Raw genomic sequence first — 15,966 nt, 5'->3', positions numbered from 1 at the left:
ATTTTCCGCAGTTACTGGAATTAAATGTTAACAACTTCAGTTTTGTCTTTTTTTTTTTTGTTAGAGTATCATTCGTTGTGATGAAGATGAAGCCCACATTGCATCTGTATACTGCACTGTTTGTGCCACTCACCTGTGTGCAGACTGTTCCCAGCTTACTCATTCTACAAAGACACTAGCAAAACACAGGCGTGTACCTCTTGCTGATAAGCCTCATGAGAAGACCATGTGCTCCCAACACCAAGTGCATGCTATTGAGTTTGTTTGTTTAGAAGAGGGCTGTCAGGGGAGTCCTCTTATGTGTTGTGTCTGCAAAGAATACGGGAAGCATCAAGGTCATAAGGTACTGCTAATAATCTGTTTCTAGTCATGCCACGGGGTGGCTTGCATAATTATCCAATTAAAATATAAAAGATTATCAAGAAAAGATGGTAGATTCTTGATGTGTCTTTACAGAAGTAACTTCATACTGTTCTTTTGTTTTCCCTTTATTTCAGATGACTGCCATGGTAAAATTACAAGGAAAAGCCCCATTATTTCTAAGACCACAATAAGTTATTTATATATTAAGATGGACAGTCCCCTTCTCTGATGCTTTTCTGAACTTCTCACAGCATTGACTCACCAGTTCTGAAAGTTGTTTTCATCATGCAAACACTAGGTTCACCCAAGCTGGTGCAGTCTAAGCGCCCTTCTTTTTTTATAATTGATTATGGTAAATGGCAAATTTGTATGTTTACTTGTGTAATTGCTAGATGCCTATCTTGGTCTCAGCATAATCTGTAACTCCTGATTGTGTTTTAAATTGCAAGATGGTTTTAAATTCTTGCTTGCCTTTCCTATATATACACACATATATATACACATATACATACGCACATATATACATTAAATATGTAGTAAAATAGAAAAGATTATTAAGGAAGATATTTATGATTGGTCTTTGATATGTTGCTTTTAATTATAGCATTCTGTCTTGGAACCAGAAGCAAACCAGATTCGTGCATCCATTTTAGACATGGCCCACTGTATAAGAACTTTCACAGAAGAAATCTCAGATTATTCCAGAAAATTAGTTGGAATTGTTCAGCATATAGAAGGAGGAGAACAAATAGTTGAAGATGGAGTTGGAATGGCCCATACTGAACATGTATGCTTTTTTTTTTTCCCCTCCCATGTGCACAGACTATTTGCTTTTTGTAATAACCAAGATAAGGAATTTCTCTGAAAATTATACATAGGTTTTATAAGACAATACCTTAAGTTCTTATGTCTCCTAACTCAGCATTGAGGCTTAAGCCAGCAGGTAGAGCGGAACTTGTGGTCTGTTACAATGTTTTTAGGCTACATGAAAATAGGGAGATAGTAGGGAAAGCTGTATAACTGCTACTACATTATTGAAGTACTGTGACAGGTTCCATCTGTTCTCAGGTGCTGTGATACTACTGAGGCTTTTCTCCCTGGTCATTTTTTGTTAGGTGTGTATATATAAAAATAAGCTACTGGATTATTGGAGTAACTTCTTGAAGGACCTTACTCTTAGGGCTGATAAGCCATTCTGTATAATTGAGACTTGAACTGTGATGTAGCCAAGCAGATGTAAAGATAAGTTAGAAATTAAATAAAATGAAAAATGTACTTCTGGAATCAACTGGTGTCCTTAATCCTCTGGATCTCCCAACTGTGACACTGTAGGTACCAGGGACTGCGGAGAACGCTCGCTCATGTGTCCGAGCCTATTTTTCTGATCTTCATGAAACTCTTTGTCGTCAGGAGGAAATGGCTCTTAGTGTTGTTGATGCTCATGTGAGAGAGAAGTTAATTTGGCTTAGGCAACAGCAGGAAGACATGACCATCCTCTTGTCACAGGTTTCAACAGCTTGCCTTCATTGTGAAAAGACTTTACAACAGGTAGGTTGGCAAGTGAACTGTAACATATGACAAGATACATGGAACTGCAGATGAAGTTTAGGCTACAAATGAAAAGGTCAGATGGTACTCTGTATTTTTATTTCCTTTGCAATGTTAAAACAATAATGATATAACATGAGATTGAAGTATTCATTTCAAGGGGGTGTTAGACAAGGATAATCAGTACAAAAGCACCAAGTCTTCCAGTTGCTGGGAATCCTGTGGCATGATTCCCTTGTCTGGAGTAATTTCTAGTTATTTGTGAGGTTAGTGGGAAGGAGAGATGAAACTGAAGCAAAGCTACAAGATTTATGGGAAGGATTTTACAGTTGCAATTAGCAGTACAGGTGCTTGAAAATAGTTGCCATACAACACTGTTAAGAAAAAATGTTTTAGGACTAAATAATTCTTGGTAGCACTTGTAATACAGGTAATTCAGCATATTAATTGTGAAGAAAGTGGCTATATAAGAGTATCTGGGTGGTCCATTATTCACTTAATTTAGTGGTAGCAAGAGGTAAATAGTATATGTAGTGAACAGTAAACTGAATGTGAGAAATTCTTCATTAATGTGTTATTTGTACTTTTTTTTTATTTGTTCGGAGCCAGTGCTGGTTGCTTACTCAGATGTACTTTTAACAATGCAAATGTTCGCATCATTAATGGGTGGATATTAATCTCTTTGTGTTGTGTGTTGCTGTATGCTGCAAAGCAGCTGCTCTATTCCAGCTGATGGAATGATATATATGAACGATATAAATATTCTTTATATATTACATTACTGTCTTTTATAATGTATATTCTTATTCCTACAGGACTAAGAGAGTTCAAAGAAAAAGTTTTTTAAAACTGCAGAACTATTTAGTATCTATTAGTTTTAAGGAAGAATGACAAGGGCTTTGCGTTTGTATTGCAATTTTAAACAAATCTATTTTGTAAATGTGAGTTTCTTTAACTAGAGTACTTCTGTTTAAAATGCTTTATTTCCAGCCATCATATTTACATTGTGTTTGGTTATTTTAAGTAAATTACTAAAGTAAAGACATGCTTTTGTTTTCTTTGTCTGTTTAGGATGACTGCAGAGTAGTGTTGGCCAAACAGGAAATTACAAGGTTGCTAGAGACATTACAGAAACAGCAGCAGCAGTTTACAGAACTTGCAGATCATGTACAGCTGGATGCTAGCATACCTGTCACTTTTACAAAGGTATTCTTAATCTCATGAAAGTACAGCTATCCACTTTATGAAGTCCCAAATGTAATTTAAAAGAAAGTAGGAATGATGTATGTTCATTATGATGCTGTATTTGTTGCAGCAAATTTAGGCAGTTCGTATCAGTTAGAGCCACAGTGTCTTACTATATGATGAATACTGTGTGGTATTTGAGCAACAAAACCACTGTACTGTTGGAGTTAGTGTGAGAAACATTCATCTGACATTGACTACATCAGTAGCTTTGTTCAAACATTAGCTGCTTTCTTTTAAATATGTAAGGTGGTATTTTTGAATTCTAGAAACACCTTCCTTTGGAAATATACCTGATTTATTATAAGTTCAACTCAGAGCAGGAATCTACCCTTTGTTTTTCCATGTATTTTTGGCTTTTTCATGAAGACAGCATAACTTCTGCAGGATGTTTATTATTTTATTTCCTGAAAATTGCACACCTATTTTTAAATGCAACAATGCTATTATAACTTTCAGTTTATAATATTAAAAGTAATATATTTCTTTCAATTTGTTAAATGATAATTTGTCTTGTAGTTGCTTTGTATTCACTGATAGTTTAGACACAGTTCATATTCTAAGTAGTTGGGGTTTTTTATTGCTTTAATATCATTTCAATACCACCTGTTCTTTGAAAGGGATGAAATTATTTGGAGTTTGATAATGGTGATACTCTTCACATAGGAGATTAAATAAATTTGAAACTCCAAAGAACAAGAAGTACTTTGATTTATGGGGGTTTTTTTCTGTTCTGAATGGGTGAAAGAGGAATAGGATCTATTGTTGCTGAGGTGAAACTGAGGATTTAACTGTTGCTATTGAAGTCTGTACTATAAGGAAATGGATGCTTCCACAGGGATTCTGTCCCAGTTCTTCTTGTTGTCAGAAATTCAATTTCTTCCAAATAATTTGTTTTGTAACTTCAGTATATTTGAATTTCCATGTAATAATTGCTTTGTCAGATCAATAAATGCAACATTTTCATTTCTGTCCCTCTGTTCCCTATTCAGCAGAGATCAGAGTTAGTAGGGTCAGGGAGACCTCTTCTGCAAACCTCCATTGTTCCATGAACGAAGCAGCATTCACATTTCACAGATGATGAATTACATTCTGTGTATTAAGAGCTGATTAATGCTGCCATCTCACAGGGCCGAGTCAGAGAGGCATTTTGGATGTGTGGTTTTGCCCTTAGGAGCTGTTAATCTGACTCTGAAAATTTTGATTGTGAATTTCTGAGCATTTGGAAAGAGAATGGTTGCAGCCAGCTAAGTTGTAATAGGAGATCTGAAATAAGTCTCAGCTTGGGGGACTCAGAATTCTTCCAGTGTCTCTCTACACCTCAGCTTTCTTTAGAAAAAAATAGGACTTCTATTGTTTTTGTCCTGTGACAAATTGGTATTTTTATGAAATATTCTGAAGCTTAGATTCTGAATTTCAAAGATGCCAAAGCAAATGTCGTTTTTCACAAAAAGAGCAGCAGTCATGAAAAAGTAAGGTGAAAATAATTACTTCAGTCTCTTACTTTTTATGTTTCCTCCCTTCTGAACAAATTTCAAGCTCTCTTTCTACACAATGTTTTCTTAGAATACTGTCATGCTGATGGCCACTGTTGTGACCTGTAGTGAGGCTTGTTGTACCTGAAAGGTCTGTGCCTGGCAACAGATTTCAGACAGAAATAAAATCTTCAGATCAAAACCTGTAAATTGTTATTATATCACTGAAAAGGTCTTTCTCAGAAACTCTCATGCACTGAAGGCTGCATCCATTATAAAATTAAAAAAGCATTTCAAACAGTACCAGATCAAAGGAACATTCCATATCCAGTGAAGGTTGTGAAGATTTAAGGAGGGGAGGGAGAAATCCTTTCCACTATTGAAAGTGAGTAGGTTTTATCCACATTTTTTTTGTTTCACTGATGACATGAAAAGCATGGATAGTGCTGTTTCCTCTTCCTAAACCATCAGGGGAAATGCCACATATAAAGCTCTGAAGGGAGGATTTGGAGAATTCCAGGACAAGATGCTGAAAATCTTTCAAGAAGTATGTCAATATATAATAATTTTTTCCCAAATGTTGTTAATATATTGTTTCCAATAGATCCTCCTTTACCTATGTATTTATGAGGACTTTGACCAAATAAGGTTGAGATGTCTTCATGTACTTAGTTTGTTGGCAAGGAAATGGCTCCTCATCCAGGAGTGTGATCCTTATTTGAAGAGAGAGATTGCTGTTCTGTTCTGGTCAAATGAGATCAGTGACTGTGGAGTGTTATATACAGGAATAGCAATTCGTCATCCTAAGTATTTGTGTGTACATACTGGGGAGAGGGAAAATAATTAAGAAAACAGTACCTGAGGTAGTAAAGAGCACTTATCCATCATTGTTGAAGCAAGTATGGGAAACTGCTAACCCTTACCAACACCAAGAGTACCCTAGAAGACAGTAATCTATCAGAGGGAAAGCACTTAACACTATCTTTAAGTAAAGCTATATACAGCTTTTGTCATGTCAACAAATTCTTAACAAAGATAAAGGACAAGGACAAAAACCCAAGAGATCACAGTTGTGTGATTTTTTCTTCTGCACTTTCTGTATTGAGATTTAAGAAAACACCAAGTTTTACTTAAACAGAAATCACAGGTTACCTGTTTCTAAGTATGCTGTCAAGTTATGCACCTGCCAGAAATGCAGACACGTAGGAGTTTTACTGGCCAGATTTTTTTAAATAACATTTTTTATTAAAGGTGCTGGTATAGTTGATGCAGAGATATTTTTTTTCATCTGTCAGTTTCTAGCTGTGATCATCAATAGCCAATTATTTCTGACTCGTATTACAGGTGCTATACATTATTTTCTGAGTTAGAACTTTTCTTGCAAGGTTCTTCCTAAGGTGACAGAACTGCTTACACAAAAAGTGGAAATTTGGTGTCCATCACAGATTGCATTTTGATTCCTTCTGAGACAGTACAAACATACTGAGAACAACCTGTTTTCACTCTAAAACTTACAGAAAGCAAACTGCAACAGGATGGCTAAATTTGACAGAATCATCAGAGGAGATGATGAAATCGTTCTCTGATGCTTTAAGTTGCACGGGCCAGCACTGCCTCTGCCCTCTAGCCATGGGAGCTGTAGAGGTGACTGGTGCTTCTGGTGGTGCCCTGAGAGCACGGCCAGGCTGGCTGTTGTGGTTTAACCCCAGCCAGCAACTAAGCACCACACAATCGCTTGCTCACTCCCCCCGCCACCCATTGGGAAGGGGGAGAGAATCAGAAGAAAAAAAAAAACCAAACCTCATGGGTTGAGGTAAAGACAGTTTAATAAGTAAAGGAAAAGCTGCGTGCACAAGCCAAAGCAAAACAAGGAATTCATTCACCACTTCCCATCAGCAGGCAGGTGTTCAGCCATCGCCAGGAAAGCAGGGCTCCATCACGCATAACGATTACTTGGGAAGACAAACACCATCGCTCCAAACGTCCTCCCCCTTCCTTCTTCTTCCCCCAGCTTTATATACTGAGCATGATGTCATATGGTCTGGAACATGCCTGTGGTCAGTTGGGGTCAGCTGTCCCAGCTGTGTCCCCTCCCAACTTCTTGTGCCCCCCCAGCCTCCTCACTGGTGGGGTGGGGTGAGAAGCAGAAAAGGGCTTGGCTCTGTGTAACCACTGCTCAGCAGTAACTAAAACATCCCTGAGTTATCAACCCTGTTTCCAGCACAAATCCAAAACATAGCCCCATAGTAGCTACTATGAAGAAAATTAACTCTATCCCAGCTAAAACCAGCACACTGGCTGACTATCAGCAAGCTCTGGCCATAGCCAGGGTGTTGCCTTCAGCAAGAAAACTATAAACTTAGCAGTTCTATCCAGAGCTGCCTGTTTTCCTTCCTCCTTCCTTTCAGGCGCAGAGAAGAACTGGGAACATTCATCCCCAGAAATTTTAGACAAAATCAGAACTGAGGCTTGAGTGTGAAAAGGGTGCTGGAGGCATGGCATTTTTTATATTCTTCAGTGCCTTTTGCATACTTCTTTGTGTTCTTTCTCTTTGCCTGTATGTTTCCAGCTGACATGCTTGTCAAGAATCTGCCCACACGTTTTTCTTCTTCAGAAGGAGATAACCCTTTCTGATAATGTGCTGTGTTGCAATGTTGTCACTGAATTTGGCAACTTCAGCTCTGAATCCAGAAATCTAGAACTTAGAAGAAATTTATTAAAAAGCAAATAAGTCTCAATGTTTTATTTTCCAAATCTCAAATATTCTGTTAGTCTTTTGGTTTTGGAGCATCTGTCTTGTGTAGTGTCAAAGCTGCAGGGCTGAAACTGCTCAGCTTGTACAAGTTTATTTCACAGATCCAAACAAAGTCATTTTTTTCACAACAAACAGCCTATGGAGTTCTATGCCAAGGATCTTCTGGGCCCTAAATGTCTGTGGTTTCAAGAAGCAGACAGACACATTCATAGATGAATAATACATCAAGATCAGTTAGTTGCAGAAACCGCACTGTTGGCTCACTAAGTCCATGAGTTGCAAGCTGTTTGACTCAGGGAGGGTGTTTAGGGCAGTTATCACTGTGTGCTTTCCTTGTCTCTTACTTTTGCATGTATCCATCTTTACCTGGTTTCAGACAACATGCTAGATTAGCTGGACCTTTGACCTGACTCTTAAACTTACAGTGGTGGTGTTGCTTACTTTTGCATTGTGGTTTTTGCAACATTTTTTAATTACTTTTTTTTAGAAAACAGTTTCTCGAGCTGTGTTTACTCTCTTTGGAGACTACGATAGCATAAGGTCATTGAATTCATCTGTATTGATTATTCTGGCAGTATGCTGCTTCATCTGTGACAGAGGGGAGAATGGAGTTGCATGTCATGATGACATATATCCAGCTATATAATGGATCCTGTGTGTGTGTATGTGTGTATATCTCAAGTCACCTAATGTAGGTGTTTATATATCCGGTCACGCTGGTGCACGTTGGTCTTGTACCAGGAGAGGTTGTAGCATTTTTGCACTCAGTAAATAGCATTTCTAATGCAAGAAAAAAATGAAAAGCTGTGTGGGGTAGACACAGGTTTTTGTGTATTGCTTGCCCAGCACAGCACTGTCTGGATTTTGCAAGGAAACAATGTATTGCCACATAGTTGTGATGATTGAAACTCTGGTATTTGATCAAGGTAGCATTTCTAAGTACATCAAAATATGTTTCGGGGGTACCTAGTAATCTTAGCCTATGTTGTTTATTTTACAATTTACGGTTTGCTGCTTTATATTAGTAATACCACTTGACTGCATTGTTAGCATCAGCTTGTTCAATACTCGTGGTAGCTTTGTCTAAACTACAAATAGGAAGTTGATTCTCCTTCCTTGCCTTCAAGCAAGACTTGAGGTGGGGGGGCATTGTTTGTTTTTCTTCAGATATCAGATTACTGCTTAATGCTAATAATGTTGCTGGTTTAATGTGGTAAAGGATTGGAAGTGGCTTGAGGTGAAGAGGCGTAGCTATGGAGCCTCCAGCAAGGAAATAGTTCTGTAGGTGGCGGCATCATAATGTGACAAAACATAGTGGAAAAGCTACAAAACCAACAGAGAGTTCTCTGGTCAGAGAATTCTAACTGATTACTATGAACAATTCCTCATGTGGTTTGAGCCAGATTGATGAAAGAATTTGAAATTTTATTAAGTATAGACATACTAGAATGAGATTGGCTGTGTTTCTAAAAGGCATGTGATAACGCAGGCAGAAGTTACAGGTTCATGACAGAGATTACTGGGTATTTTGGTTTATGTTATTGCTGGAGGTGATTCTTGATTGTGTCTTGTATTTTTGGAGTCCATCTATTTAATCACTTTACAAATAGTGACAAGATAAGTATCTAAAACATAAGAGTTTTCTAATTTGAATTTCCTAAACTTGCTCTTGTTTTGTGTATGCTGTTTCTTCCAGGACAACAGGGTACATATTGGACCAAAAATGGAAATTCGGGTTGTGACTCTGGGATTAGATGGAGCTGGCAAAACAACTATTTTGTTTAAGTTAAAGCAAGATGAATTCATGCAGCCAATTCCAACGATAGGTTAGTAGCAGCAATTTAAATGTAATGATTTTTCTGAATGTTTGATTTACATGTATAATTTGATTATTTTATATTCATACAGAACAAGACTATAAAACTTTAATATTTTTATTCTAGGTTTTAATGTAGAAACAGTAGAATACAAGAATTTGAAGTTTACAATTTGGGATGTAGGAGGGAAGCACAAATTGAGGCCCCTGTGGAAACATTATTATCTCAATACACAAGGTGAGATTAATACAACTTTTAAACTGTATTTTGTCTTCTAGCTTGTATTTCAGAGCCAAAAAGTTTATTAATAGAAATAATTTATAACAGTAGAAAATTGTTCATCTAATGCGAAGTACAGCTGCTGGATTCATGAGCTAAGAAATTTTAATCCAGTTGGTCATAGTGTCTGCTGCATGATAAAGGCACGTTCTCCATAAATCCATCAGACAGTTTGTGAAGCCAAACAAAACTAGAATCTCTGTTAAACTGGTTATAGCTGACAACAGACAAGGTGCAGCATAGTGAGAAGTAGTACTTGCCAGGTATGAAATTTAAATAGCACTTGAAAGGAAAACACTCAGCCTTTAGGAGCCTTTAGTTAGCAACTTAAAAAATTCTGCAAAGTTCTGTAACATCTGACTTGCTATTGCAGTGTAATATCTGGTCATAGACTAGGTTACTGATTCTGAAAACTTTGATCTAAATGGTGCCAACTTAGAAATTCATGCTGTCCATAGTTGTTTTCCAAATTAGAAAGGGGTTCCTCTTCATTAATTCATTCAGAATTATCTGAAATACTTAGGAATGACAAACATCAGTTATGTGCTCAACTTCATGCATTATTTCAGCCTTCATTGCAAATTTAAAGATTTTAAATTCTTCATCTTTTCAAACTTAAAAATTGTATTTGGGGATTTCTGTTGTTCTCTTAAAACTTACTGTGTAAATGCCAGTAGCATGGAATGATGTCTCCCTTGAAGAATTGTATGTCAGAGAGAAAGTCTAAGCAGTTAACCTGGTGCATAACTGCAGTTAAGTTTTGTTTAGTTTTGTTGGGATTTTTTCATTGCAAAAAACATGAGTTTAAATTCTGTCCTCTAGCTCTGCCTCCCTGACTCTCTAGTCTTTCTGGCATCTTGGTTACTCTCTGTAGTGGATAGTAAAATCTACTGCTGCTGTGTCAGGTCCATGGCAATCTTCTCTGGACTGTGTAGTCTGTAGCTGAGGGAAGCTGTGCCGATTTGGCTGAACCTGTAGATTTTACAGCCAGTTAATGGAAACTGGAACAGTTGATTGTGTATAAATGGAGTTGATTGAGTATGAATGGATCAAGAAGTGGTTTAAACTGAGATACTCAATCCACACATAGTAAATCTGGTTTTAGACCTAAATAGTTAAAATATCACAACCTTTATGTTAGACTAGGCAAAAAGCAGACTTTTTTTCCCCCGTTTTAGGATTAATTCTACATTTTTCTCAAAAGTTTAGAGATATGTAAGGCATTTCTCAGTCCTCCTGGATTTGAAATTGAAGTTGTGCACTGCTGAGAAACTTCACATAGAATACTCCTAGAAAAAAAAGAATTGTGTAAGTTAAAAGCTAATTTTACAGAGTTTATATTTAAACGTGTGTAAAACATTTCTCTCTTTATTTCATAGCGGTGGTGTTTGTTGTTGATAGCAGTCACAGAGACAGGGTCAGTGAAGCACACAGTGAACTTGCAAAATTATTAACAGAGAAGGAACTGCGGGATGCCTTGCTCTTGATCTTTGCTAATAAACAGGTACTGGTCATTTTTTTCACTCTGTTACTTTTCCTCAGTTTGTGTATCAAATTCCAGCTTTCTGAACCCTCTGCTATGGGTAGGAATGGTAATGCGGAAAGCATAAAATGTAGATGTTTTCCTTATGTTTAATGCTGGCAGAATAAGTGATGGTAGAGTGCTTAGTAAACTCAACAACCAGTTTTATGGTAACGAGTAGTAAATGCGTAACTGGTTTATTTGGCTTTTGTGTTTGGAAAGCTTTTATGTGATCTGGAGCTTCAGTCTAAGCCATTGGTTGAAAATAAAATGCTTCAAACATAATACAGAAGAATAATTGAGTCTTTGTATCTGATTCTGTTGCAGGATGTAGCAGGTGCACTTTCAGTGGAAGAAATCACAGAACTGCTGAGTCTCCACAAACTCTGCTGTGGCCGTAGCTGGTATATTCAGGGTTGTGATGCCCGAAGTGGTACAGGACTTTATGAAGGATTGGACTGGCTTTCAAGGCAGTTAGTGGCTGCTGGTGTCCTGGATGTGGCTTAATTTTACAGCAGCTGCAATTTAATGTTGTAGTTTACTCTTTTGTTTTGTTTGCACGATTCAGGATGTTGTAGCCTGGTCTGCTGTCTGAAGAGGGGACTTTATTTAACCTGGTGGTTACAGAAAAATATAAGCCTTTATCCTAGATCGGATAACTGGTTCAGTAAACTTGTGCTATTACAGTGTTTTTGAAATTTGATACAAGTAATGGAATGGGCTCATTACAAGGGTGCCTTTAAATTCTTTTTGGTGAAATTAGGGTGTTACAATTTAAATTCTTCCCTGATAAAATATGCATTGGAGTTCATCTAATAATTATAACAAGGTTAAAGTAGTTAATTGGTGTCAGAAAATTTTTGAGTGGTTTAGAAATACTTTCCCAGGAAACTATTATAGAATCCATCTCAAGTTATTAGAGTAGCCAGCTGTATTAGTCCGAAATAAATGGTGCTACTCTTTAATATCTAAAGAATGCATTTATCTAAAGGTGGCATTGAAAATTACATGCCAGTACACCACAAAAAGAAAATGTTTCCCCCATTATTTATTCCCTGTTTGTTAACGGAAGGCAGCATAGCTGAGCAAAGAAATCTGAGAATGGGGAACAGTGTTGCAGGGCTAGGGGGCTGTGGCATTGTTTAGCTACTCCTTTTCTGGTTGAGGGGGAGGAGTTGGTTTTTTTTGTTAACTGTACACATGCTAAAATATTTATGGAAAGACTATAGTGATATTGGGGTGAAAGTGTTTTGTGCGTGCTTGAGGACATAATCTGCTGTTAGAGGTTAAGGTTACTCCTCAAGAAGTCAAATGAAGTTTAAAAAAAATCAAACAACTTCTTAAAGAAGTAGTGTGGTGTAATGTCAATCCAGCTATGTACTGTTATGTAGAAGTCATGCTTCCAGATTAAGGTGGTGGCCTTAAAATATTAAATAACACAATGTAAAAGCAGTGTACACTAATTATAACTCTTACTTAGAAGAGCAGATGGTAAAATGTGATATAAACCTTCCATAATTAGATTTTCAATTCTTACTGTATCTTCTACATGGAACTATCACCAATGCCTCTATTTTCAGAGATTGCTCATTCACAAACCCGTGAAATATGGGTATAGTGCTGTTTAAATTCAGAGAAGGTTGCAACGACTTAGTGATGTCTCTTTTTCCGCTGCACATGCAACTCTGCTAACAATTTTATGTCTGGTATGTACAGCAGAAATCTTCTGCCCTCCTCTTAAAGTAGACAGCCATTGCCAATTGAAGAAGCCATGCCATGGACCTCTTCGTGTCAGGAGAGGACCTATGAAGAGCATGGCCAATAGATCAAAACTGCATATCATCACTTTTCTTACTGGAATAAAGGTTAATCAGGAGAACCAGGCAGTGGAAGTGAGCAGGGTTGTTTCACAGATGGGTAGATCTTTTTAGCACACTGAAAAGCGTGTTTACCTGTGAGAGCTGTGAACTTCACCTGGCAAAGAAAATGTACCCCATTATCTGTGGCTTTGGCTTTTACTGTCATGTTACCAATTTTATGATGTTTTCTCACTACATACCTTTGGTAAAGCCAAGAATGTATAAACAAATAATTCAGTACATTTGCACTTTTCTTCAAGAGGAAGCAGTTAAGGTAACTACTTCCTCATGATGACACTTATTTGTAGTTTTCTCTTGTTTACTTAAATTTCCTGTAAATGGTGTTAAATGCAGTTTCAGATTCAGCAAGTCTAATGACTTGGAATAGTAGCTGAAAGAACGCTAAGCTTTAAAGTAAAATGTTTGTGAAATGGGTTTCAGTGCCTACGTAGGTGCTGAGAAGGAGTATTTACTCTTTCTTCAGACAACCTGATAAATTTGGAAATAGTTTACAATGGAGTGAAAGGTGTTTTCTTGCACCTACTGAACTAAAAATTGTTCATCCTTCCCAGCCTGTAACTTCTTGCACAATAGACAGTTGGCTGCTCTGACTTGAGCATCTGCTTAGCCTGTACTGCAGAGCAGTCCCAGACCTACTTAGGGCTGACTGTCCCTTCATAGCTTTTTTTTTAAATATGAACAAGTTCTGCTAAGCATGGTAGATACCTTTTCGTGGAATATTTTTAACAGAGAAGACATGCATTCTTTAGAAAAATCCTGATTCTGTAATTTTATTTTAGCTGGCTTATACTTCAGTTATACATGCCTCTTGGAATAGTTCTATTGCTTTAAAATGTTCAGGGTGACCAGTTTGGATTTTTTGTAACATTACATTTGAGGGCAGAAGAAAAATTCTCACTCATGCATATTTTTGAGTACAGAAGATTGCTTGTGACACATGGAATGCTACCATAAAAGTGTTTTTAAATGGAATTTATTTAAGATGACTTGAAGTAACTGTGAAAGTGTTGCATTCATCTGTGAACTCTTCAGTGTAAACCAGTACACTAAGAGGTTTATTTGTATTATAAATTAATACTACATATAAATTGCTTCTGTTATAAATTTAAGCTTGTTTCACCAGTTTCACTGAACTTTAGTTTTTAGTGTACTGACATATGCAGTGTGTAATTGGAATATTTCCTCAACTAGAACTCACTCAAGCATTACTAACTGTGAGGATTATTTGAAAAGACTGAATAACTTTTCATAGGATTTTGACTTAATTGTGCAAGTGAGTAAATATAACATCCAGTGACTGTGTTGTGGCTTTCTTTAAAGAATCTCAGCTCAAAAATAGTACATCTAGGCTAACTGAAAAATGTTTTATCACTTGATATGGTCTTACTGTATGCTACCTTCAAATTTATTGTGGACTATGTGATACATGACGGTTTTATTCTGAGATAGTTCTTATTCTGAACTGTTGGAGTAGGTGTGGATGTTATGTAAAGATTTCTTGAAAGAAGGGGTTCTTTTAGTGGAAACAATTCATGAGCTGCTGCAATTTGAGTTGCCCAGAAAATGAATTATTTTCAATAAAAGTATCTAAAACTTTGAGAATGAGTTTTTATAAACATGTCTTTTTTTTTAAGGTCATCTCAGAATAGAGGTGTGCTACATTTAACTTACTGTAGAATTTTTCTTATTGATCCTGAAGATATCCCTTTATCTCACTCAAGATAAGCTTCCTAGTGGTAGCAGCTTTTGAGGGAATGAATTTGATTAGCATGCATCATGTCTCATTTCATGAATGAAGTTACCAGAACTGTAAACTTCTGCGTTTTGTATGAGTGTCCTGGTGTTATGTGAACATAAACAGTTGAACTTAATGTTACTGTATTTGGAGTAGACTTAACTATCCAACATAACAACAGGACCATTACCTAGCCACATGTTTTGGGTTTGTGTGGTGGGGTTTTGGTAGTGGGGGAGGGGCTGCAGGGTTGGCTTCTGTGAGAAGCTGCTAGAAGCTTCCCTGGATCCAAGTCAGACCAGCCTCTGGCCAAGGCCAACCCCATCAGCGATGGTGGTAGCGCCTCTGGGAGAACAGATTTAAGAGGGGAAACCTGCAGTGGAGAGGGGAGTGGGATGTGACAGAAACCCCTCTGCAGACAGTGAGGTCAGTGAGGAAGGAGAGGAGGAGAAGCGGGGGAGGAGGGGATGCCCCTGCAGCCCGTGGTGAGACGTCAGGCTGTCCCCCCCCAGGCCATGGAGGGGAGCGGGGGAGCAGATGCCCACCTGCAGCCTGGGGAGGAGCCCACAACGGAGCAGGAGGATGCCCCCCAAGATGGCTGTGACTCTGTGGGAAAGCCCGCGCTGGAACAGTCTATGACTGAAGGACTGCAGCCCATGCAAAGGACCCCACGCTGGAGCAGTTTGTGAAGAACTGCAGTCTGTGGGAAGGACCCATGCCAGAGAAGTTTGTGAAAGTCGGACTGTCTCCTGTGGGAGGGACCCCATGCGGGAGCAGGGGACAAGTGAGGAGTCCTCCCCCTGAGGAGGAAGGAGCGGCAGAGACAATGTGTGGTGAACTGACCCCAACCCCCATTCCCCATCCCCCTGCGCTGTTGGGCGGGAGGAGGTAGAGAAAATTGGGAGTGGAGTTGAGCCCAGGAAGGAGGGAGGGATTGGGGGGGAAGGTGTTTTAAAGATTTGGTTTTACTTCTCATTATCCTTGTTTGGATTTGATTGGTAGTAAATTATATTGGTTTTGTTTTTTTCCCCAAGTTGAGCCTGTCTTTTGCCTGTGACCATAAGTGGTGAGTGATCCCGCCCTATCCTTGACCTCAACCCACAAGCTTTTCTATGTATTTTCTCCTCCTCAGCCCACTGGGGCTGCGGCAGGGGGAGGAGAGAGCAAGTGGCTGTGTGGTGGTTTGTTACTGGCTGGGTTTAAACCACAACACCCCAGATTCACAACAGCTTGAGAAGTTGTCCGAGCTTTCATCGAGGACCGCATCAGAAACACCTGACATAGGCTCAGTTGAGATGATGCCATCATTAATTTAAACTAAGTATTTCAGTAGAGACAGTACTGGTT

The 15,966-nt window shown here is 38.2% G+C and overlaps 1 protein-coding gene across 3 annotated transcripts in view; it reads left to right on the top strand.

Moving 5' to 3' along the window:
• Window positions 1-14,486, top strand: part of TRIM23 (tripartite motif containing 23) — a 28,598-nt gene extending 14,112 nt beyond the window's left edge. For all 3 annotated transcript variants that reach the window (XM_069776575.1, XM_069776576.1, XM_069776574.1), the window contains 8 exons: window positions 65-343; window positions 968-1,150; window positions 1,696-1,911; window positions 2,983-3,117; window positions 9,083-9,212; window positions 9,330-9,440; window positions 10,862-10,986; window positions 11,332-14,486. In XM_069776575.1, coding sequence (XP_069632676.1) covers window positions 65-343; window positions 968-1,150; window positions 1,696-1,911; window positions 2,983-3,117; window positions 9,083-9,212; window positions 9,330-9,440; window positions 10,862-10,986; window positions 11,332-11,511 — 1,359 coding nt within the window. In that variant the 3' untranslated portion in view covers window positions 11,512-14,486. The remainder of the gene's footprint in view (window positions 1-64; window positions 344-967; window positions 1,151-1,695; window positions 1,912-2,982; window positions 3,118-9,082; window positions 9,213-9,329; window positions 9,441-10,861; window positions 10,987-11,331) is intronic.
• The last annotated feature ends 1,480 nt before the right edge of the window (window positions 14,487-15,966 follow it).

The sequence above is a fragment of the Haliaeetus albicilla genome, chromosome Z (assembly GCF_947461875.1).
Source record: "Haliaeetus albicilla chromosome Z, bHalAlb1.1, whole genome shotgun sequence".
Classification (NCBI taxonomy): domain Eukaryota; kingdom Metazoa; phylum Chordata; class Aves; order Accipitriformes; family Accipitridae; genus Haliaeetus; species Haliaeetus albicilla.
This window is presented reverse-complemented; position numbering and strand designations above follow the sequence as displayed.